The sequence below is a fragment of the Leiobunum rupestre genome, chromosome 7, assembly GCF_980474605.1.
Source record: "Leiobunum rupestre chromosome 7, qqLeiRupe1.1.hap1, whole genome shotgun sequence".
Classification (NCBI taxonomy): domain Eukaryota; kingdom Metazoa; phylum Arthropoda; class Arachnida; order Opiliones; family Sclerosomatidae; genus Leiobunum; species Leiobunum rupestre.
Window position 1 is genome coordinate 27272191 of NC_143390.1, and position 25262 is coordinate 27297452.

At 37.0% G+C, this 25262-nt stretch overlaps 2 protein-coding genes across 4 annotated transcripts in view; both read right to left on the reverse strand.

The window, feature by feature from the left end:
* Positions 1-25262, reverse strand: part of LOC149935473 (synaptosomal-associated protein 25-like) — a 142610-nt gene that overhangs the window by 66801 nt on the left and 50547 nt on the right. The gene's annotated exons all lie outside the window — the stretch shown is intronic.
* On the reverse strand, positions 12778-14155 carry LOC149935474 (uncharacterized). The gene is made up of 2 exons (XM_090181516.1): positions 13451-14155; positions 12778-13391 (listed from the first exon to the last, which is right to left on the reverse strand). The coding sequence occupies exons 1-2, from the start codon at positions 13791-13793 to the stop codon at positions 12844-12846; spliced, it is 891 nt and encodes a 296-aa protein (XP_090037642.1). The 5' UTR covers positions 13794-14155; the 3' UTR covers positions 12778-12843.

Here is a 25262-nt window from a genome sequence, read left to right on the forward strand (position 1 = left end):
TAAAAGTTTCAGGTAAAAGTCATAAATATTTAACTATTTATGACTTAAAAAATGGTTTTGGATTTTATAATTTTCGCATTAAAACCAAGTTAAAATCTTATAACTTAGGTTTTGAAAAAGTCAAATATCTCAAAATTACGATCGTGGTGGTTAAAAGGTTTTGCCATGGGACAGTGACTGTCAAAGGCTACGTGTGACGCGTTAGCAAGCAGACGCAAAACAGCGTAGAATAACGTAATGCAGTCTGTCTTGTGAATAGCTCTCAGTAAAACTTTTGCATGTGAAGAATAGGAAGTGTCACACTTATGTAAGAATATTATGCATTTATGGTAATAGTAAGTGTACGGGCATGAAGGGCTTGCCACCACCCTCCTACGCAATTTAACCCGACCACCTGAAATAAAAGGCAATAAACGTCGCTAGATGACTTGGGCCTAGGCTGATGCCTTGGGTATTAGCCTAGCTGATTATTATTATTCAGTAAAGGGACCGAATCATACGTTCTCAGTTACTTGCGATTTTGCGCCAAAAGAGAAAGATCAATTAAGCCTAATATAAGCTCCAACCGAAGGGAACTTCGTAGTTCGAGGCGATAGCGTATAAAGAGCACGAGTGGAGGGCCAAGAGAGGGTAATATAGCGCCGCTCTTAAAACAAGAAGGGGGAGGGGGGCTTCTCTTTCTAGGCCTATTAATAATTAAAACATTCTACCAAATCGATGAGCGCGCTTCTTCCCAAATTAAGCCCGGAGTCCTTCAATCTTTCTACTACTACTACTACTACTGTAAGTGCCGAAGAGACTCCTCAGAAAATTTTCCATTAGTTCTCGTCTAGCGAGATTGAGAGAGTCGGCGAGGAATACGGACGCCATGGAAAAGCGAACCAAAAACACTGCAGCAAAAAAATAAGGTACCCTAAGTAATGATTCAAAAAAGAGAGCGGATAATGCGAGCAAAGAGTCTTAATGGACGTGGCAAGCGGGCCAAGTAAAAGGGGAAAACAATATTGAGCCTAAATGTCGACTTCTTCCTGAGCACCGGTGTGCCGCGGTTGAAACACTTCTACAGGGGCGAGTAGATCAAAAATAGACCAGATCGTCGAAATGATCGTGTATAAAATAAAGTAATGTTGGTCACATTGCGTAAATCAAGCTTAGGAACGGTTAAGAAAATAGTCCGCTAGGTGACGTTGCGTAATGGCTCTATCGCGTATATATGTGTGTAAGGAAAGAAAAGACATGTTTTCCCATTGAGTTATTGAGGAATCACCCCAACGGGCTTAGACTTAAGCAAAAAAGAATGGGAGGAGGAGGGTCGGTCATAAAACCGGTAGGGAGACGTGTTCCTTTGATTCTCCGAAAGAAAGCCTGGAGGGAAACAGGTGTAAGGCCGATATGAGGCGGGATGGGGGGGGGGGGGAATGGATACGGAGAAAAAGGGTGTTGAGATATAGTTAGGCAATGACATCTTAACGCGATCTTTGCCGATAGATCTCCAGGAAGTAACAGAGTGAGAGAGGGAGGGAGGGAAATAAGTAACGGCGAAAAAGTATCCATACATGACAGACACAGCCCTGACAACAGCGTACGCTGCACGGCTAGCGTAGGAATCCTGAAGATTGATTACACCGCAGAGGTAGACGGTGAACGTTAAATCGTTTAAGGTAGAAGAGCCACTGTTTAGAGAGCACTATCCGATATTGAATGGTTGCAGCCTGTAGCGAGACGAGGGGGGTAAATATGTCTTACATTCGAGTCAGCTGTAAACCAAAAACTATAGACAGGGTTCATACAACTAATGGCAACACGATTTCACTGATATTTCCAGCTTTTCCTACGGATATTTTGCCAGGTGCCGGATAACCACAATTAAAACTTAAGATTCACAGAGAAACTCATTGCATGATTGTAATTTAAGCTAAATTGAATCCATGTTAACATATAAGAGATGTATTATAAGTATTATTTGTGCAGACAGACAGACAGACAATACAGAGTAAATTTAAAATTCATCGGGTCACTCATAGTAGACCACAGAGAATGGGAGAGAGAAATAAGCCATCGGGGCCAACTCGGAAGGGAATTGAAGGCGGCCGGCAGTTGAACTTTTGTTTTCAAATGTGGTTGCCAATAGCAACGGTCGTTAGAATGGCCGTTTCCACGCCTATACGAACGTAAAAATTACGTCAGAGAACAAACCCTATTGCACCTAACGGGATTTTTTAACGAAAAATAATACGCGACTAGATTGTAGTACTCGCTAGGCGAAAACTAAAAAAAATATATATTAAAAACCTTCCTTTTCCGCCAAAACACTTTTTGCCGTCCGGGGTTTGCGCTATCTCTAGTTTCGATTTGCGCCACCAGGGGCGAAAAAATAAGAGCCGGAGCCCTAACCTGACAATTAAGGGAAAGGAAGGGAAGAAGGGAGTGCGCGGCATCTCGCGGCCTTTACAACGGGCTGCCGAGTGAGGTTGGCCGAAAAAGTGGAAGTAGCGGTGGGGGCGGAGGGAAGACAAACATCGTCTCGATTATGTAGACGAAGCATTTGGCTCGCGGAGGAGAAAAACGAAAACCCAGCGCGCTCTTATAGTTCTAGGCGTTCCCACCAGGGGAAATTAAGTAAAACGGAAATATCAAGACGGCGGGGAGGGAGTCGAGAGGGGGCCGCCAGCGGAAGTATTTTTCCGAAGCCGTTTTCCGCTGAAACTACTAGTTTCGTGGAGAGCGTTTAGATAATGCGACATCCACGAGTAGGTACCGCGGAATAGAGAGAACTTTATGCCTTGACCTAAATATTAATAAAACTGGCCCAGCCTCTCCTTATATAAATAAACGATTAGGCTTTATAGAGACGCGAATATATTTCTGAGGAAATTCTTCGCACGTAGTTGAGGTGAGCTATACGATATAGAGGTTAAGCACGCGCGGAGAAAACAAATAGCCCAAGAATAAACTACAACCACTAGTTAGGGTAGAGAAATAGCCTCGAATAAGTTTCGTTGGCAATTTGAGAGCGCGTAATCTCTTAAAAACCGGGAAAGGGTGGTTTTATACTATATTTTGATCTACAGCCGGAAATGATTCAATCCCTTAGAGGAAAATCACGTAGCAGGGCCGCTATTTGAAAATTCTAATTCAATTTTAAACCGATTTCCTCGAGGAAGGGTAGTCGGCTAAATTTGGCACTTATAGTCACGCTGCTGGCTGCAATTTCACTTATTAGTTTTAATACGCGAATGAAAGAAGTCAACGTTCAACGACAGCCCGGCTATTACAATACGGTGGAAGGGGAGGAGGTTTAAGAATGCAATCTCCCAAATCGCTCTGCCATAGACAGGTATATAATAAAGACGACGAGTCTGAGAAGGGAAAATTAATTATCGAAGACCCCGTAATTCAATTTGCTCGAGAATCGAAAATTTCTGACCGAAAATATTTGTGGTAATGAGAGACGCGGTGGGGAAATGGTCGTGTCCTAAAAGGGGTCACAAGTTCAAGGCCGATGCGGTACATCCTTTCCCCTCTCCGAAAATGGCCGAAAAAGTGCCCTCTGGCGGCAAACGGATTCAACAAATCGATGGGAAGGAGGCGTCGCTCGGACGTGTTTCATCCTCTTTATTACCGGCAGATACCGCCACAACACGGATTGGATACCGGGGAAATGTTTTACGACTCTTTGAAAAATTAAATTACGTCTAGCGGCTCCGCTAAACTGAAACAAAGCTCGCGTTGCCGGGTCAATACCTGATACGCTCGCCCTATACGTGTAGGCCTACTCTATAATAATAAGGACGGCGTGCTGTAGACTTTACCCCCGCCATCACTTCAGAGGGGTCAATCAGCTAAGCCTTAGCTAAACTATAGCTTCCTGCTAAAGTAAAGAGTCAAGCTCCGGAACGAAACGTTGTTTGAATGATGAAGCAACGCGCAAAGGGCAACGACGTCTCTTCGCGAGAATACAGATCGAAATATCGAACCGGGATCTCGCGCGGGAGACATAAACACGACCGCAGCGCCATCTAGGAATGCAGTTTACTCAGAATCAAGATCGATATGTAAATTATAAAACTAATTCAATTAACTTGAAAAATTGGATTACCTGACAATATAACGTCATAAAAATAATTAAAAACTATTTAACGAAAAAACCTAACAGATGGTATCATGAACTTCTTTATTGATTGGTTACGTCTATGCGAAAAAAAATATCGTCGCCTGAAAGCAAAAACCCCGTAAAATGAGCTACTTCATTTTTGCGTTAAGGATTTATTTAAAAATTCTACGCTGAATTCTGACACAGATGGCGAATATATCGACTTTTTATAAATAACGCGCCTTCTTTTAAATTAGTTCAAGCCACTCTTTCAAATATTTAAATCAATATTTTTAAAAATTCCCGCTATGACGTTACGTGGTTTTCGCTTTCAGGAGACAATATGCCTATAGGAATAAAAAAATATGCGAAAATCGATAAGCAATTCACGGAATTCGAACATTAAACGAACGACCGACGTTAGAATTACGGTAGTCTCAAACTAGTCAAAATTCCACTCATTCCAAAATACCCGAAAACAATTAAACGGATAATATCGTTTCATTCTACCGAGAGAAATTATTAAATGGATTTCCCAAAAGTGGCTCCATCTACAAATGAACTGAATTGAATTTTTCAAACTAGTTTTCTTTGAGTGATTTTTTTTATTAACTACACTAACAGGAGACTACCCGAGGTGGTTAACACCGATTTTGTTGAAACTCGGGGGTTAGCTAGACCTTATGATAGTATGAAAATTGCCAAGGGGAAAAGTTGCAATGGGCTTTAGTTTTCCCATGGCAACCGAAAATGTTTTTGATCTCCATTTAAAAAAGCATGGGATTTTCTCGGTTTCACAGGGTACTTTACTTACTTAAAAAATTATATTTTCAAAACTTACCGAAAAAGATAAATTTGACCTATTTTGGGTAAAATTAATCAAGGATTTTGGGTAAAATTAATCAAGGAGTTTGGGTAAAATTAATCAAGGAGTTTGGGTAAAATTAATCAAGGATTTTGGGTAAAATTAATCAAGGATTTTGGGTAAAATTAATCAAGGATTTTGGGTAAAATTAATAAACGATTTTGGGTAAAATTTATCAATTTTGGTTAAATTTTAACAAAATTTGGGTAATCGAGAAAATCCCATGCTTTTTTAAATGGAGAGGTCAAAAACATTTTGGGTTGCCATAGGAAAACTAAAGCCCATTGCAACTTTTCGCTTCGGGAATTTTCATACTACCATAAGGTCTACCTAACCCCCGAGTTTCCCAAATAGGTTTCTTTCAGCAGAAGCAACAGATAAATCAAAGTGGAAAATCTCTTCGCCAACACGATATTTGTAAGTCGTTGACGAGGCGAGAGGTTAAATCCGCGGTAAAGGGTGCAAATTACAACGGCGAAGTCATTCGTCTTAATTTAAATTAATCCTTGGCTATTATGCCAGGACGGCTCAGGGACAAACCCTACATTCAAACTAGTGTTGTACGTCGGAAAATTTTCCGTATTTTTCCGAAGAAAAAAAAATTAATTCCATGATTAGTCTAATATATTATTTAGAAATTTAAATAAAGCGGAATTTTCGCCTAATTTTTTCTAACTAAACCTCTAGACTAGTTTAAACTGATTAACAATGTAACACTATTAATGTTTTGTTAGTGCTCGGAATTGTTTATTCATTATCCACAAATTTTCCGATTTATTTAAAAAACGTTTGTAAAAAGAATATCATTTTAACTTATTTAATTATGTTTTTTACGCAACCAAGCATTTATTTGAATAAAAGTGGTATTTATTTAAATAATTGTTTGTTTTATTTAAATAATAGGCTTATTCACTTTCTATTATTTAAACATTTTACAATTTTTACTCAACTATTGGTTATTTAAATATTCTTGGATAAAAATTAATCGAATGCCGGGCACTATATTTTGTAGTATGTTTACTGATATTAGACATTTTATATCGATAAAAAAGTTAAAAACCTTAAAAACCCTTAAATAGTAATTTATGTTTCAATTTTTTATTTTTCCTATTTGCGGAGAATTCTCCGGAAAATTAACAGCACTAATTAAAACCTTAGGGCACACCGGTTACAGTCGGCACAGCGCCACCACCTCCGTTTTAAATAGGTAAAAGTTCGCGTGGAGAAGAGTAATTTGCCGCTATTGATCGAAGAGTGAAAGCGATGAAAACTGCGAATGCTGAAGAAGGGTGTACGTTATTTCCAAGATCGGCGTATAGAAGGCGCCACAGTTTAATTAGCCGTTTAGTTTCTCTGAATAGGGCGGGGGGGGGCACGTGGAAGGTGACACAAAGGACTGGGGAACCCATCCCCCCACCCGGGAGGCCAAATATATGGCAGACAGACTCCGCGTTTTACCCCTGGAATGTTTAAAATCGATTTTAGTGAGCCCTACTAAAGCTAGCCGCGCAGGCGCGAAAGGGGCGTACGAAACCACGTGACTAACCGACGCATTTTCAGATAGCCTTCCAAAATCGCTACAAACGATGCAGCGTTCTTAAAAGCAATATTATGTATAGCGAGCGGAAAAATCTCTCTCCGCCGCCCCCATTCATTGTCTTTGGCCCGTTTTTTCCCCTTTCTAACAACGAGCAACGTCGGCCAGGGTAAACACCAACGAGCCAACAAAAGAAATAAAAATTATCGACAGATTTTCGCGAGATTTATCAAACGACTTATCGATTGTCGAAAAGGGGGAGTACTCTGAATTAAACATATACGAAGGGAAAGGGTATTTGAATAGAGAGGGAATTCTCGTTTCTATTTGCATTTTCTATTCGAGACGACTACACCCCCGTCGGCTGATCGACGAAATAGCCCCAAACTACGGCAGCAGCCGGACAATAACGCTAAACTGCCGATACCCGGAGGCGAAGGGGTAAACCGAAAACGACAGTTCCGTATATCACTTGACATCGGAGTCAAAGGTGAGGATGAAAGGGATTCTTCGCCGCAACCGTAAGCGCCGCAATCAGGTAGAGCGTAGACTAGTTAGCGACAAGCCCCGTTCGTTGACTTCCACCCGCGACGATGCCGATTGCCGAGTCGAGGTAGATCCAAAATAGGTCAGATTTGAGAGCGACTTCGAAACGGGAAGCGGCAACGGCAAATTCGACGAGGAATCGCTTGGAAGAGACGCTCGGATGCCAAATACATAAAAGCCAAGAAATATCTCGCAAAACGAAGAATTGGGATAAATAAAATTACGTCGGATAATCTATTACAGGGCCTCCACTCCAATCTTCAATTTTTTTATATGAAAAATAGGATTATATTTAAAAAAATATAGGACTTTATAAGACTATTTTTACAAAAATATGCGACTTTATAGAACTATATATATGCTATTTAATTTACCAACTTTATGCATTTAAAAACAAAATCTATATTTAGAGAAATAAATCTTTGATTTTCACTTATAAAATAGAAACTATTTAACCATTTTTTCACAAAAATATACTAGTAGCTAACCATGTTAACAATAACAAAAGTATAGACAAGAATGACTCGGTATAGGAATTTATCCTATAGCTAAATCTAGCAATTAAACCGAGTGGTTGGATTTGAAATGGGCAAAATATCAAAATTATAGGATTTTATAGGACTTTTGGGGGATTTTGCTAAAAATATAGGATGTTATAGGACAGTTTTGAAAATATACGATTTTATAGGAATTATAGGACCTCTGGGGGCCCTGCTATTAATAGGGCAAAAACCCACGAGGATGAAAAAGGAGATTGATTGTAAATGTATTACGAACACGCGACGAATGTTGCCCATCGCGTTGGATAAATTAATCACGCGAGCCGACAGAGGCGGGGGACTTTTTAAACAGGCGCGCGATGTTTTTATCTTCTACGGATGAGATAACGGATTACACTCATATTTTATAACAACGTCGGGGAATATTTGGGGGGGTTTTACGTCTAGACGGTATTAATAATTAAGGGACCAGATAATGCAAATCATCTTTCAAATAATATTGTTTAGCATATTAAATTAGTTTAGGTGCAAAGCCAAACACACTTGCATTTTTTTTTTACATTTACATTAGCAATCGTATCTAATTATCGTATTATTCCGTTGTACGTTCGAAGCCCCGTTTGCACTGAACAATTTTGTAAAGTTTGAGGCTTAACTTAAATAGGGTTCATACAACTACTACCAAACCGATTTCCCTAATATTTCCAGGTGTTTTCACTCCCTGATTTTTCCACTTCGTACTCTTTGGGCACACTTTATGAACACTCATAAATTGCCCTGAGTTTTACTAAAAATGGGAATTTCCCTGATATTTCCCCGATTTTTACTAAAAATAGGAAATTCCCAAATATTTCCCCAATTTTACCAAAAATGAAAATTTCCATGATATTTCCCAGATTTTTACTAAAAATTAAAATTTCCCTGAAATTTCACTTATATTTCCCCGATCTTTACTAAAAATTTAAATTTCCCTGATATTTCCCCGATTTTTACTAAAAATTTAAATTTCCCTGATTTTACAAAAATGGGAATTTCTCTGATTTTTCCACAAAAAAAATTATTTCCCTGATTTGTACAAAATAAGTTGTAATTTCCCTGATACTTCACTGATTTAACTAAACAATGGGTACTCCGTCATAAAGACACTAACGAAAGCTAAGCGCGAACAAACTTTACCTCGGTATCATAAATTTAACAACGAAACAGTATCACTCAATATTGAAGTCACACGCTTCCGCGGTAAAGGCCGAGATCACGCAAAACTGTCATACATCTCGCGAGGCTAACAAAACAAGCTAAGCACACAAAATGAAAAATTAATAGGAAAGGGAGAGAGCGGTATGATTTCGTCATTAGTCTGATAGTGATGGATAATACAAATAAGGGGGACCCTTTACGATCGAGCAACGTAACCATTAGGGCCTATGTTCAAATGGCATTGTCCCCTACTCGATCTAGCTATAGAAGAATCCGCTGGAATGCCGCTTCTGAAACGAAGCTATAAGTGACCATTCGCGAAACCAATATACGGAAAGAAATTCCAGATTTTTCACCGCGAAAAACGCGCCAAATAAAGGATCGATACAGAAAATTGGAGCGCTAATTCGTGGTATCGGCATTTTCTCCCGTACAACATAGATGGCGCGTACAACCATTAACTGGAAAAAATTCGCCCCGCCAAACCGTAGAAACAGCAAAATGCGTGGCTCGAAAAATGAAAAAGATAAGCTACCAATTTTCGATAAAGGCAGCCGTTAAGATAATAAGGGCTAATTCCGAATAGATCCGGGAAACGTTTCAATGATGAAAACATTTATTGAAGTTGACAAGCCTGTTATAATCAGATTAGACCATAGATATATGAAATAGCATAGCTCCACAATTCTACGAGGAACTGCTACGGAAGTGACAGCTAGCAGACAACGCGAATTTTCACTAGTACGTTATAGCGCCATCTCTCCACCAAAAGCAAAAACAATGACACGTTACTCTAGGGCTATCAACATTATTAGGCCTAATTTCCAAATGCTAATTTTGAACACCGATAGACGGAACTATTACGTAACGCATCCACAAAATATTTCCCAAATACTAATATTGGTCACCGATAGATGGCCCTATTACGTAGCGCACCCAAAAAATATTTTCCAAATCCAAATTTTGGTCACTGATAGATGACCCTGTTACGTAGCGCATCCAGAAAATATTTTCCAAATACTAATTTTGGTCACCGATAGATGGCCCTATTACGTAGCGCATCCAGAAAATATTTTCCAAATACTAATTTTCGTCACCGAGAGATGGCCCTATTACGTAGCGCATCCAGAAAATATTTTCCAAATACTAATTTTGGTTACCGAGAGATGGCCCTATTACGTAGCGCATCCAGAAAATATTTTCCAAATACTAATTTTCGTCACCGAGAGATGGCCCTATTACGTAGCACATCCAGAAAATATTTTAAAATTACTAATTTGCGTCACCGAGAGGATGGCCCTATTACGTAGCACATCCAGAAAATATTTTAAAATTACTAATTTTGGTCACCGAGAGATGGCCCTATTACGTAGCGCATCCAGAAAATATTTTCCAAATACTAATTTTGGTCACCGAGAGATGGCCCTATTACGTAGCGCATCCAGAAAATATTTTCCAAATACTAATTTTCGTCACTGATGGATGGCCCTATAGGCGAATCTATAAAGTCCAGGGGGGGCTGAAAAGATGGTAGTCACGTGACTTTGTAGAGAACTGCAGCGCCATCTATCCTAACAAATACGAACTATTATTCATTTTATTTTGATAATGGTGGTTTAAATTTTTATCGATTATCTATTTAAAACACTTTGTAAAAGAAAGTGAAAGTTAATTAAATGTCTGCAGTTATTTGGAAGGAATATTTTTCTTTAACGTCGCGCGGCCAACTATGAACACGAGTTACCGAATCGAAGTTGGCTGTGATATGGTAGTCACGTGATTTTGTTTTCCCATTTTAACAAGTTGGTTAAGACCAAATTTAATTTATAGTTTCGCCTATTACGTAGCGAATCCAGAAAATATGGGTCTTCTGCTAGCTGCCTCTTCCGTGTTTTTCCCACGGGCCCTTATGCAGCGTCAGGTACCTATTCTATTTCATATATCTATGAATTAGACGATGAAATAATATAAATAACATTTGGCTATTCCGTCGACACTCTACGCTCGTTTATCTCCCAAAAACGTAAATCCCATCAATTAATTTAATTACTGGAATTGAGAGAAAGCCGCGACGTGGGCGAGTAACCACACTCCACTTTCTACCGCCTAACTGATACGTCGATATAACACGAACACCGCGTAGACTGTTCCGTACTGACGGGTTTTACGGAAGTACTCGGTTACCTCGTTTACAACCTCGTCGAAATTCGGTTCAAACTAGGTTTCAATCAATACTAATCTAAGCCTGCCAGTTTGCCGCCAGCTGACTATAAACAGTGGACGGGTGATTTCAAAGGAACCGAAATTTTGATTAAGGCCAATCAAGGGCTCGAGGCACGCCACGTTTCTCCGTATTCAAAGGCAATTTAAGTTAATATTATGGGTATCAAGTAATACGTTTTTCCGACTCATTTTTTCGCAAATGCCTTCGGGGAATTTTAAGCGTACCGTACGAAGCGGAAAATGTCTTTCGAAATCATTTTCAAATCAGGTTTTAATCAGCTCAAATTTAAAACGCGGGAAAAAACCAACACGAAATTTTGTGAAATAAAAATAAAAGGGAAAAAAGTAGTGTTGTTCATTTTCCGGAAAAATAAAATGCGGAAAAATTTCCAGAAAGTTTTACGCAAAACGAAACAAAAAATTGAAACAAATTACTTTTAAAGGGTTTTAATTTTTTTTTACTTTTCATCGATATAAAATTTATAATATCAATAAACATACTACAAAACATGTGTTACATGGTTAATGGGTTTAAAGCTAGTCTATTCATAGTTTGCACCGAAGGGAGGGGCCTATGGTCTCCAAGGAAACTGGGAGGGCGATCAAAAATTCAAACCATTTCGCGCGTAGCTACTAAATAGGTAGCCATTTTGTTGGTAATCTCGTCAAAGCTACAAAACGTATTAGATTTATGCTTTAAAATTTTAAATGGGCCCTAAATAAAACCAGATAAGATTCTAAGGCCGGGTTATTTAAATAAAATATCAAATTACGACAGAAATATCTACGAAAAGAAGTTAACAAAGCTTATCAAAGTTAGGCCTTTGCCGTCATCCTTTTTGCAATTACCTTCACTATCGAATAAAATAAACAATTTTCGCTCTCCCTTGGTAATTGAACTACTTGAACAATTTTTAACCAGGCAGATAACCATTTTTAACGTGAAAATAATTCCTTAATCATTTGAAAATAATTAAAATCCGCAAACAGACGATTGAAACTGTTAACCCTCCCGTTTTACTAAGAAATCTACACCTTCAAAATGGCGGCAAAGAATCGTTCATTCTTGCTCAAATTAAATATTTATTCTTGGTTCTTATATCTATACTTGGAACTGCGTCATTGATGACGTAGGGATGCAAACTATGTATAGGGGTACGTTCAGCAGAGCTCAGCGCTGACACCGATGAGTAAGCGCTGACATCGATTTTTCACTGTACGCTTTTTTGCGTTTCCAGTTTGACGTCACGATGGCTCATCGATGAGCCATCAAGTCATCGGCTCGAAGAGTCGGTTTTTTAGTTAGTGTGACGTAAAACGCGTAGCCAATCTAAGAAAATGGCGACTTCTTCTGAAGAGCAGTTAATTGAAGTAGCGCTCCTTGACAATGATAAAAATTGTTATATGATTGCCGTGAGACCCGGAGATCACGCAAGGATATTAAGAGGTATTCTATTGTTTGATATATTAATTATAACACTTGTCTTTTTAATGTAATCCATCGTATATCTTTAAGCCTTGGCGTTTGTTATTGTTTACTGTCATAGGGCATGCTTTCACGTGGTTAATTTTATCATGGATGTAGAAAGGAACTACGTTATAATTAATTTTGTTTTATTTTTTAGACGAAAGTTTTGCAAGATTTTGCTTAGAACAAGCAAAAACAATTGGTATACAAACCCAAACTTTTCAAAATGAACTTTTGAAAAGATTAGATAAAAAAAATGAAGTTTTGTCTAAAATGGTTGATTCGTTAATGAAAATGTAGAAATGATAACTATCTTTATTAAGTAATTTTTAACAAAGCTCAAATAACTTCAAGAAATAATAAAATTTATTTCGCAAATGCATAACCAAATTTTACATAGGTGTTAAGACAGCTTTAAATGTCTTGCAATTGTCTGGGAAGCCTTATATTTCTTGCAATATCATTTCTTTTCATCTTTGCAGCTTCTGAATTAGTATTATCAGCCTCTTCCATTATTTCAGCTGTTACATGTTCAAAATTTTCATCTATATAATCACCCACATCATCATCTCCATCGTGCCTCAAAATAAAATTATGCAAAATGCATGCAGTCATAATCACTTCTGAAATTTCAGCTACTAAAGACATGTCTAAGTATTTTAGTCTGCGGAAACGGCCCTTTAACAACGCAAATGCCCTTTCTATCATCTGGCGAGCTGAACTATGGCAAGTATTGTACGCTCTTTCCTGAATTGTACGATGTCCATTTTCTTTGAAAGGAGTCATTACGAATTTGTCTAGCGGGTACGCGCTGTCACCCAGAATGTGCCCATTATCATCACTCCTTAAGCCATTTTTGAGGAACTGGTAAATCGCACTCAAACGCCACATTCTCGCATCGTGGACAGAACCAGGCCATCCACAGCAACAATCAATGAATATTAATGTTTCATTACAAATGCCTATGAAAAATAAATATTTATAATATTTTTAACAAAAGTTCACATCCAAATTAAATTACCTTGTAATAATATCGATGTTCTCTTCTTACGATTATAGTACGCATTTTTATCTTCATTTGGCTCCTTTATGTCGATGTGACAGCCATCAACTGCACCAACTGTCATAGGGAAACCATATTTTGTTTCACAGACTGTCATTGTTTGGTTCATTTTTTCTGTAGTAGGCCATGTAATGTATTGTTGTGTTAATTTTGACACTATTCGAACGAATTCAATGAACACATAATGTGCGTTTCCCTTTGATAGATCGAAACGATCTCCAATGCTCCTGAATGACTCAGGTGTTGACAGAAGCCACAACGAACCTAACACCCGTTTCTCTATTGGTATGGCAACGCACATTTTTTCATTAGCAACAGCTCCTCCATAAATATTGATTAATTCCTAATGCACAAATTGAAATTAGTTTTGTTTACTTTTATTCATCAACAGCGGTCCTGCTCATTCGAAAATGAGATTTAAAATCTTTTTCTGTATAATATGGTACTACACTTTCCACATAGTCTGTTATTCTTACAGGTCTAGACCGAGGCTTAGAATTAGTGAATGTTGTTGCAATTAATGCGGCGCAATTTTTAGTTTTTTTAGAATAGTTAGGAGTGTAACAAATATTAACACCACCATTTTCAATTATTTCATCGGTAACAAGTTCATTTACGATCAAATACAGAAGTTTTCGTTTTTTTCGATTTTCTTGCCCGGAAAAATTATTTGCCGCCATTTTAAAAAGAATCGATTACTAAACAATACCCGTTCAACAAATTTCTACGTCATTATGACGACAGAGCTCAGCGGTTACAGTTTTAAAGAAACAGCGCTTTTTAGTCGATGAGCTCTACTGAACGTACCCGAGGTTTAGTTTTACTTTTAGATTCGAAAAAATTAGACGAAAATGCCGCTTTATTTAAATTTGCAAACAATATTAGACTAATCATAATATGAATAAACATAGTACAAAACATTAATAGTGTTACATTGTTAATCAGTTTAAACTATAGTCTAGAGGTTTAGTTTTACTTTTAGATTCGAAAAAATTAGACGAAAATGCCGCTTTATTTAAATTTGCAAACAATATTAGACTAATCATGGAATGAATTTGTGTTTTTTTTTTTTCGGAAAAATACGGAAAACTTTCCTAAAAAGGCCTCGGTCTACCGGAAAATTTTTAGAATTACAACACTAGAAAAACGTCGTTCGGATACAGAAATAAAAAATTTAAATTGGCGAGTGAGGTTCGGGATCAAGAAAAAAACGTCGACGTATCGTTTATGGGTTCCTGGTTTAGACCACGAGGCGCCGAGACACGTCAAATTATGAACGGGCTCCTCCGGGTCTGTGAAATATTGCCGAAAAGAAGTAGGCCAAGAGCGGATGCGCCAAAGACGAAGATTCGCTCGACGGACGCGGGGATGTTGGCGGATGAAAGAGGCGCGAGAGTTTTCCGATTCCCGGAATCAGCTGACTGCGAAATTAACGACGGCGCCGGGGGTACAGTTTACGATCCATTAACGCGTCAAATGGGCTCTTTAATCTCGGCTTTAAATCGCTCTCCGAGACGCGGGGAATATTCCGCGATTTCCAGAAAACAATAATAATTACGAAAAGGCGAAACCTTTTAAGCTTTCGCGCTTGTTAAATTTATCAGTCGCGGAGTGATTATGATAATAGAATGACCAGAGGTCAGTGGGAAAGCGAAGGCCGATAGAAATCCCAGCGTGGGTGCGGTCAGTCTCGCGAAAGAAACGCGAAGAATAATAATGTCCAGCAGTGCGTCCAAGCGCCGCCCTCTAGTAATGGCTGGGGGAATGAAAAGAGGGGGGGAAACGCATTAGGCCATAGAGGGAGCCTCTATAACTCTCCGGAATGGAAAAAGCAAAAGCCGAGAGAGAGCGGGAGATGACGTCACGCGCCATGTCGTCACGCCGTGTCGTCACCGTCGAAATACGCCGATTAATGAAGGGCGAGAATATTCAAAAGCCGCGATGACGTAAGCGGAAAAGAGCGCGCGCCAAAAAAGAAATCGACTAACAGGTATTCAATAGCGAAGGTGACTCGGTGAAAATTACGATGAATAATTCACTGGCGAACAAATTAAAAACACCACAATATTTCATAACCATTAAAGGTAGCGTACGTAATCTGTATTAAAGGTTTATTTTATTTATTTTACAACAAACGATTTAATAGGCTTTGGATATAGCCTAAAACGTTTTAACCTAGGAGCAACAAATACAAGGAGAACGCAGCTAGTCTTTAAACACGCTAACGCAGTGTTGTGTACAAATTTCATTGGACGAGCCTTTACGCTGAACGTTTTACCGGCAAGGGGGGAAGACAATTTCCGAATTTTCCCCTTCCAACGGCAGCAGGCGCTAAAGCGTCTAACCAATGAAAAATGTACGCGAGAAAATGCACGACGGGTTGCGTTCTCCTCGTGTGGGGTGCTGTGTTTGTTGCTCCTAGCTTTAACGATGGAAATAAAAAGTTGGGTAAATAATACGATGATCGTGCTTAGAGCAAAAACAAAGTAGCGGTATGTCAATTTTTCGATATCAACGAAAGAAAACTCGGGGAATAAAATCAAATAAAAGACACGTCGAGGATAGAAATACGAAGAAAATTGGATTGAGCTCGAATCAGGTGGACGAAACGGAATCGAAAAATCAATGGAAGCAAATCGAGTTTGGGAGACGCGGTGTCTCTAAATGAGAGGCGAGACCAAATGGATGTCAGCGGCCCAGATAATAACGTAAACAGTCGCCTACAAGTGAATAAGTAACGACACGCCAGTCACGAAAATACCGACCAAAGAGAGACCGAGAGAGAGAGTAAAGGATAAGAAAACAGAGCGCCGATTACTCTTTGCTTCTCCAGATTACAGCAGAGAAACCGAACTAACAAATGCCTACGTCAAAAGACATATGACAGGCGAGAGTACGGATGCTCGGGAATAAATGCACGCTTTCCACGCTCACCCGTTGGCCACCCGCGGAGAACAACAGCTTCCCTACGTTGCTCATCTCATAAAGACAGAGACGTTTTCCAAGTCGGGGGTCGTCTCGCGGGACTCGTCGGAAGGCAGCGAGGATAAGACGGAATCGGATTAGCCACATAAGCGAAAGAACGCGCGGATTTTCTTATTTATGGAATGAACCGGAAATTCCATCCAAGTGGATACAGGAACCCGTATCAAATTAAGGGGAAATGCCAGAAGTATATCAAATTTTTCTTAGAATCATCATTTGTCCATTTTGCTAACCTTGGATGCTTTCCGCAACGCTCAACGGACTCGTCGTTAAGTAGACGTTGAATCCGGTTTGATAATGTACGGTTTTTCCTCGTTTCCGATTTCATTGCTCATCAGTTGCTCAACGAAGTTTTTCCGTCGAGTGATGACTGTGTCTCAACTTAAATGTATTGAGCAAATCTTAGTATTTTTTCCAATTCAATACCCGTAATTATATTATATTATATTATACAATTTTCATTGTTTCCAGTTTAATACCGTTGTATTACATTAAATATAATGAATATAAATTTAATAAGTAAAAAATAATTCTAGTTTTCTATAGGGATGCACCGATATATCGGCTATTTTTCTAATATCGGTATCGGCCAAGCGAAGCCGATATTGGTCGATACCGGTATTTCAACACTAAGATAGGTGGATTGGATACTTTTCTCGTAAAAGAAAAACGTCCCTACTGAAATACTGGATCCAGCTTTTTTTTTCAATATGCGTTTCTTAAAGGCCTAGGTTTTTTTCTGTCTGTCCCCCTTTAAATTAACTTAGTGGAGCACAAATACCCTGGTGGTCGGCCAACCGCTGAACATGTTGGCCTAATTTAAAGGGGGACAGGCAGAAGAAAACCTAGGCCATTAAGAAAACATTGTGCAGTACGAAAGAAATCCCAAGATAAAATGTTAAATTACAGCAGATTTAAAGGATTAAAATTATAGGGTTAAAAACTAATTTAAAGAAAATATTTAAAAGGAATCGTAATACTGTTAAGGCAGGTCAGAGAGGAAACTTTGGAGTCTGTGGGGATAAATCTGCTCCAATACCAACATACGTTTCGCTTATATTAAGGTTTTTAGAACTTCTTCAATTAATTAGATTTTATTATGCTAAAAATGTACGCAAATTTTGACGCTGAAAACATTGGGCCATTGAGAGCCAAGCCATTAAGTTACATATCATCGGTAAATATACATGTGTGTTTTAGAAAAAAAACTAAAACGCGTTCTTTCCGAGAATAGTTATTATACTTTTTAACATTTTACATGGCTAGGGCGTAGTGCTTTCAACTGAATTGGTTAACTGTTTCCTACAGGCTACAACAGATAAATTACCATTATTCCATCCATTCGTGAAGGGTTTAAAAAAATAGATCAATTCGTGGAATACTATTTTGCTTGTCGTTCAAAAGGAAGTAGGCGTATTAACATTCCGTTAAAACAATTGTCGACATTGTCCTAAAGCCAAATAACGACTATAAAAACGTTTATCCACGTGTTCCGCGAACTAAACGATTAGGAATAGATAATTTCTCAACAAATTTAGTGTACGGTATTCTGAATCTCCCAGTTATTTCAGAAATCAGAGCACGATTTTCGGGTTGATTTCTGAGTTTCAAGGCGGATTTTTTAGAGATTTTGAAACTGACTTTCGCACAGATTTCAGGATTTCCAAGTTGATTTCAAGATTTCTAAAATAATTTTTATCTAGAGTGTACGATAGGACTGTGCGAGTACATCATCGAGTACTCAGCCTTTTTTTGAGGTCGAGCGCTCGAATAAGTAATTGAATACTCGTCGATTACAGACTACCAAAAAATTGCATATTCGGGTACCCGATTTCTCTAATAAGCTGCTCTCTAAACTCGTCGATAATTTGCTTTTTCTATCCTCGTTGCTTCAAAGTTCAAAGAGGGCTTTTACAACTTTTTGTGGGACAATAGACGGTACCTACAAAGTTGTGGAAACTGTGCTTCATATAAATTAAAGGAATACTTTTCAGCATTGAAAGTTACTTTATACTCCTTTTAAATTTAATTACATAATTACTTGAATAAAACCAGCTCCTAATCAAGTACTCGATAACCCGACTCGTTAAAAATAGCACAAAATACAAGCGTGGATGAAAACTGAAAAGCTAGTAGCGCTATAGGGTATTTTTAACTATTTCTAGCTCACGCCAAATTTTTACACGCTAAAAGCTTACATGAAAACCCGGCTTTACATATACAGGGTGTCCACTAAAATACGAAACATAAAAAATAACTGAAATACTTTTCTTTTTTTTTAAATTTCAAATTTCTATGGAATATTTCTCGTACAGGGAGATATTTACTAGTGTAAAATTGAATGACCTTGAACCATGTCGTCAAGGTCATTCAAAAACTATCTCGAGAATTGTTGCGTTTACGGATTTAATTCCAATTAGAAGGTTGTTGCTCGCCATATTAATGTTCAAATAACTTTGATTTGACCAATCAGAAGCCGAGAAATTAAAGGTTAATGAATTCAGTGTTTGATAATAAATGATGATTAGTTTTAACATAACTAAATAAAATAAACACTGAAAAGTTTACAATGGTTCAATTATGCCACCGTCGTTAAACGAGCTCAAGCATGTATCGTAGCATAATTGAACCGTGCGTTGTAAACTATTCATTATATATTTGATTTAGTCACATTAAAACTAATCAGATTATTTTATTATCAAACACTGAATAGGCGATATTATAAAGTCAGATATGCTTGCTCGACTTGTTAAAATGGGATAACGAAATAGTACAGTTAAAGCCTACGGATGAATTCATAGGCTCTTTGGTGGGAAAGCTAATGGAAGCATAGTGGAAGGTGGCCTTTCCCATCAAAACAAGAAGGCCACGTTACTTTATTATATCGCCTATTCATTAACCTTCAATTTCTCGGCTTCTGATTGGTCAAATCAAAGTTATTTGAACATTAATATGGTAAGCAACAACCTTCTAATTGGAACTAAATCCGTAAACCCAACAATTCTCGAGATAGTTTTTGAATGACCTTGAAGACATGATTCAAGGTTATTCAATTTTACACTAGTAAATGTCCCCTGAACGAGGAATATTTTACAGAAATTTCAAAAATTTCAAAAACCCCGTTATTCAGTTATTAGAGAGGGGGATGTCTATCCGGTGATTGAGAATTTCATTCTCAATCACCGGATAGACACAAAGAGCTTGGCTCCAGCCGTTCACCCGCGCCTATCCCGTTCCTCCCCCACCCGCGCCCCCATCTCAATCACCAGAATTTCTAATCACCAGAATTTCTAATCACCAGAATTTCTATTCACCAGATTCTCCCGTTCACGGGTTGCTTTCCCCCAACCCCCATTCACTGGATACTTTATCTCTCGTTCACCAGCTCCTTTCCCCCATTGCTTTCACCCCTTCTAATCACCAGTTGCTTTCCCCCAACCCCCATTCACTGGATACTTTATCTCTCGTTCACCAGCTCCTTTCCCCCATTGCTTTCACCCCTTCTAATCACCAGTTGCTTTCCCCCATCTCTAGGCAATAAAAACAACCATAATTGTTATCTCTCATACTATCGATCCCAATCGCTAGAAATTGGCTTTTTCCCCATTCGCTATAAATCGCAGCAGTTTGCCAGAATTAGTTTTATCTCTCCGAAATAATTAATGTACCCAAAATTGGACCGCCAGTTTATTATTCTTTTTAGGGGAATCTCTATGGGAGTTTAACATTACAATAAAGCTAAAAGGTCCAGTTTGGGGTACATTTGGTCCGAAATGGGGTACATAGGGCCGAAAATGGTGACTTTGGTCGTTTTTGGGGTACATTTGGTCCATTTTGGTCCATTTTTGGGTACATCCCTGCTTTCCCCCATCCCCATTCTCCAAAATTAGTTTTCCTCGCGCAGATATCTGGAGATTAGATTTTTACCCGTTTGCTTATCGCTTTCGAACCCCTTAATTTCTAATCTCTAGGCAATAAAAACAAGTTATTTACATTTAATTTTTTATTTTAGAACTTTGTTTTACATGTTAGTAGGTACTATCAGATATTCCATTAGATGGTTATCTTGTACATTACACAATTAAAACAAATTAAAGTAGTTAAGTTTACAGGCATTTAAATGGGGTGAAACGATCTCCTGCAACTTAATTTAATTAAAAGTTCTAACTCACGTATTTGTAGTGTTTAGCAGCAGTATCGTCTTCTTCTTCTTCTTCTTCTTCAGGTACAGGTGAGATGTATTTGTCAGCGACCGTAGTTGCTTTTGGCGTCGGGGGAATGTCCCATTCTAGCGAAAGGTACTTTTTTTCCGATGGTGAATTATCCCTAGCCGGACAGTTTGGAAAGAATCTAGCATGTTCAAGTTCTGGTACGTCTCCTGATTTCCATCCTTCTAATACGCCATGGCATTTGTAACATCGTACTTCATCGCCCCGCTGAATATAGTAGAATCCAGCCTTCGCTAGTTGCTCCTTAGTGACGTGCGGATTTTTCCAGTGACGAAACGTTTCAAGTCGATACACTTCAATGTCCATAGCTGATCTAGACCAAATACGTTCTATAGTTTCAAATGATACATTCTCTAAGCCTACATTTACCCCTAAGTCTACTAAACCTAATTTTATCAATATGGTTTAATTTCTACGCTAAAATTCTCAATATAAACGCTTTTTTCAATATGCAAATTGTTTTAAATATGTCTAAAAATATAGTCTATTACAAAGAAAAAAATAGTTACTTACTTTACGGGTAGAAATCCATTGTCGAGCTGTAGAAAAGACTGAGCGATCCGTCAGCAGGTCTTTACTCGTCAATGCGCCGTAGAGAAATGACGCATGGAAAATTAATTTATTCCTATCTTGTTGAGAATAATTCATCACGTGATCTAAACTTCAAATAACCCTCAAATTCTATTGGCTGTCTCTCTCTGACAGTTTAAACTGCCTCTAATGATTGACGACACATATTAACCCACTTGAGTATTTGGGAAAAACCCTTTGCTACTCGAAGGAGAGTTTTGGAAATACCACGTTGACGATATCAAAATCGAGCTCTCACTTGAAAATGTTTACGGAAAACAATCCTCTTGGAAAATTGAGTTACGTAGAAGATTGCTAAAAATGGCTAAGTGTTATGTTTTTTTCAATAACGAGTCTTATTTTTTACTTTTTAAAGTATTTATTAATAGTGAAAAATCCCATGACTACACTGACGGCATATCTTAAGTGCCGGTGGAAAAAAATCCATTGCTCAAAGTTCAGTTATCTTATTAAACGTGCGCGTGCACAGAAAAATGAACGAGTCACGTGATAGTAACTTAATTTCTACGCTAATCTTACCCCTACTAGGCCTAATTTCTGTCTAATACATTTCCAATATATATATATAAAAGAATGCCTAAAAATTTCATTTTAAATATAATAAAATAGCCTAGCTGATTATTATTATTATTATTATAACTTACTTTTCAGCGTGACCTTCAATGACTATTCCCAATGCTAAGACTCTTTATTGAGATAACGAAAACTTTTAGTGTACTATTAATACCATTTTGCGAACTACAGTGAAAAAAGTTACAATTTTACGGTAGAAACGTTTTCAAAATACCATTCTCATTTTAAACGCTTTTTCAATAACTTAATTGTCAAAAATATATACTCTACAACAAAAACAAAATAGTAAATTACTTTCTACGCTAATCTTGGCCTAAAAAAAAAGCAAAATACTAAATTTAATTTTTAACTCTAATTCAGATTCCTACCTGGTAAGCCTAAATTTGATATACTAAGTATAATATGCCTTAAAGTTCAAATACTGTCTAATACAATAAATATTCATGAAAAAGTCTTACTTTGTATGTACAATGAACGCTCCAAAAGGCTGAAAATGTAACATGGGACAAGACAGAATTTCTACCCAAACCTTTCCGATTGTATCGTCAAATAAAACAAAGTTCAGCTATCTTATCAATGGTACGCGCGCGCTCGCTCGGAAAAATGAACGAGTCACGTGAGAATCGGTACGTCACGAGCCCCTATGCATAAATGTTAGGGCGTCTTACTACCATTAGATCTAATCGCACTAGCACATTCTCGAAAAATAAACCAGTTCTTGGGAATAAGAGACGGTTTTTTTATCAAAGATAAGCCAATTTATAGTTTATTGTATGAAAATATTAATTAATTCGGAAATATATTCGATGCTTACTGTTTTTTTTTATAAGAATACGCTGAAATACATTTTCCAATACGTAAAAAATTAAAGCTAGACCTAAAAACCTGTAAAGTGTAAATAGTTAAGACTAAATTTCTAACCCTAACCCATGAAAGTACATTTTCCATAAATCATATCCTAACATGAATGCATTTGTTAAGAATACATGGTTTTTTTTTTAAAAAAATACGCTAATTAATTTCGTAAAACAAGCATAGATTTTAGTTAGCCCTTCCTCCAAAATGTCCAATAGAGCTAGTACATTCTCGATAAATATACATGTTCTTGGGGAATAAGAGACGTTTTTTATCAAAGTAAGCCAAGTTTAAAGCTTATTGTCATTGGTTCCATAACAAAAACCACATTGTAACGTGATAATGGCTGCTCACTAATCCCAATTCCATGTGAAACTCTTCCAGTTTCTTTAAGTTCCTTTTGAGTTACAAAATAGGGTTTTAGAAATAGATTTTTCCTATTTCATTAAATATAAGTATTAAAATTAGAATTGCTTCATTAAATTATGCATTTGTACTGTACTGTACACAATACCTGCATTTGAAATTGTATAACATAAAAACACAGTTTTTAAAAAAAATATATCAAGGTTTTCAATTCAGTTAAAAATAATTAAATTAGTTGTATTGTGTTTATATTTTTAACTTAATTGCATTGATGTTTTAAAAGCAAACCTCGGGCCTAAGAAACAGGCAAAGTGTAAATTGCTAAGACTAAATTTCTAACTCTAATAATGTGTAAATCAATTATACAATTATCTATTCATAAGTGTTAGAGACTTTATTACAATGAAATAAAACCATGTAGAAATGTATATGTTATAAATTTAAGAAAACTCAAACATTCTGTTTTAAATCAACAATTTTATTATTCTTTCTTATCATTTTTTTATACAACCATTTGTTTTTATATAGATAACCTGAGGACGGCTATAATATGAACATATACCTAAAAAAAAATCGGGAATTAAACAAAAACAACCTTAAGTTTACTATTTTTATATATTCACACGTCCTCAATTATGCAAATTTTATATAAACATTTCTACTATACATATTTCATAATTAATATTTACATAAATAATTATTTTTTATATAAAATCGTACAATTCTATCAGAACTTAAACCGGAAGATTCAGGCATATAATTTCCAAAAACACAAACTACATTTGGAGTACTAATATTTATACTCACACAATTATATTTCGTACTAACACTTTAACCATCTTTTAAACTTTCAAATACTGCCAAGTGTTCGTCGCATATTTTTGTACTTCTCAAGGTGTTAAAGAAAAAGTGGTTCACACCAGAGCAAACTTTTTTCAATTGAAAAAGCATTTCACTCCCCGAAACTGTCACTTGCTGACAATGTACAAAATTGGGCTTACGGGATTTCAAGTAATTTAACATCCACGATTTTCCTTCATTTCCATCTTTTCCTATTACAAATATTATTTTTCTGTCTGAGAGAATTAAATGTTCCAATAAACTTTTTTGCCATGGTCTAAGTTCTATATCTTTGTTTATTCGTTTAGGGGTTTTCATTTGTTCCACCCAAGCACTTGTCAAATTTCCAAAGAGATGCGATGGTAGTCCAGATCGAGCAACGGCTTCTGCGCGGGCTCGTTGTTTATCAATTTCCGCTTCTACTTTGCCTAAGTTTACTTTGTGTGGGCTTATACTGCAACGTCTAATATGTCGACTCAGTTGTGATTTAAACGATTTATTGCACGTTGTACACGATGTACGTTTACATTTATGGGTTCTTAATCTATAGCTACGTATTCGTTTCTCGCAACTTGGACACTGAATATATTTGTTTCGACCCATTTTGAATATATTCAAAGGAGACAAACACGTACGTTTTACTCGAACCGAGTTTATTCATAAACTGTTATCGATTTTTGTGGGATCTCCGTATATAAAGTATAAAATGTGGGTTCTGAGGGTAGAAATAATATCAGCCCTATTTTGATTTTCTTCCAAATTAAGTGTTTCAGATAACGTTTACTTATTCAACACCTTCATTCCATTTTTTTTACATTAATTTGAGATAACCTTGTATCTTCCAACAATTCAGTTTTATGCTATGTACAATTCCCTTATTCATTACATCATTCCAAATTTAGCCTAATTCATACACTGGCGTTGATCTTCTGAAATGGATATTCCAATAAAAACCTTTTCTTATATCATCGCTTCTAATTAATCTGAATGTTGTCAATATAAAAAACATCATATGCTTTATTTAAATATAAAGAATAAACACTGGTTAGGTTAAGGTTAGAGTGAAATGGAATAATTAAGTAAATAAGCATAAATTTTAGATCGCCTTTCCTCCAAAATATCTAATAGCTCTAGTACATTCTCGATAAATATACAAGTTCTTGTGAATAAGAGACGTTTTTTATCAAATAATCATAGACTAAAAACTTTGCTCAACGAAAAACTAAATAACGATAAATAATGTACAATTAATTTATTAAATAACGAGAAAATGTCTTATGGTAATAAAAAAAATAAAACAAGCGATTAATTAAAAGTAAATTATTATCAAT

What these genes read in the sequence shown, in the direction of transcription:
- LOC149935474 (XM_090181516.1), bottom strand. Translation starts at nt 13,793, where the DNA reads ATGTGCGTTGCCATACCAATAGAGAAACGGGTGTTAGGTTCGTTGTGG. An exon ending in AACATCGATATTATTACAAG is followed by an intron (nt 13,392 to 13,450) that starts GTAATTTAATTT and finishes TATTTTTCATAG; the next exon opens with GCATTTGTAATGAAACATTA.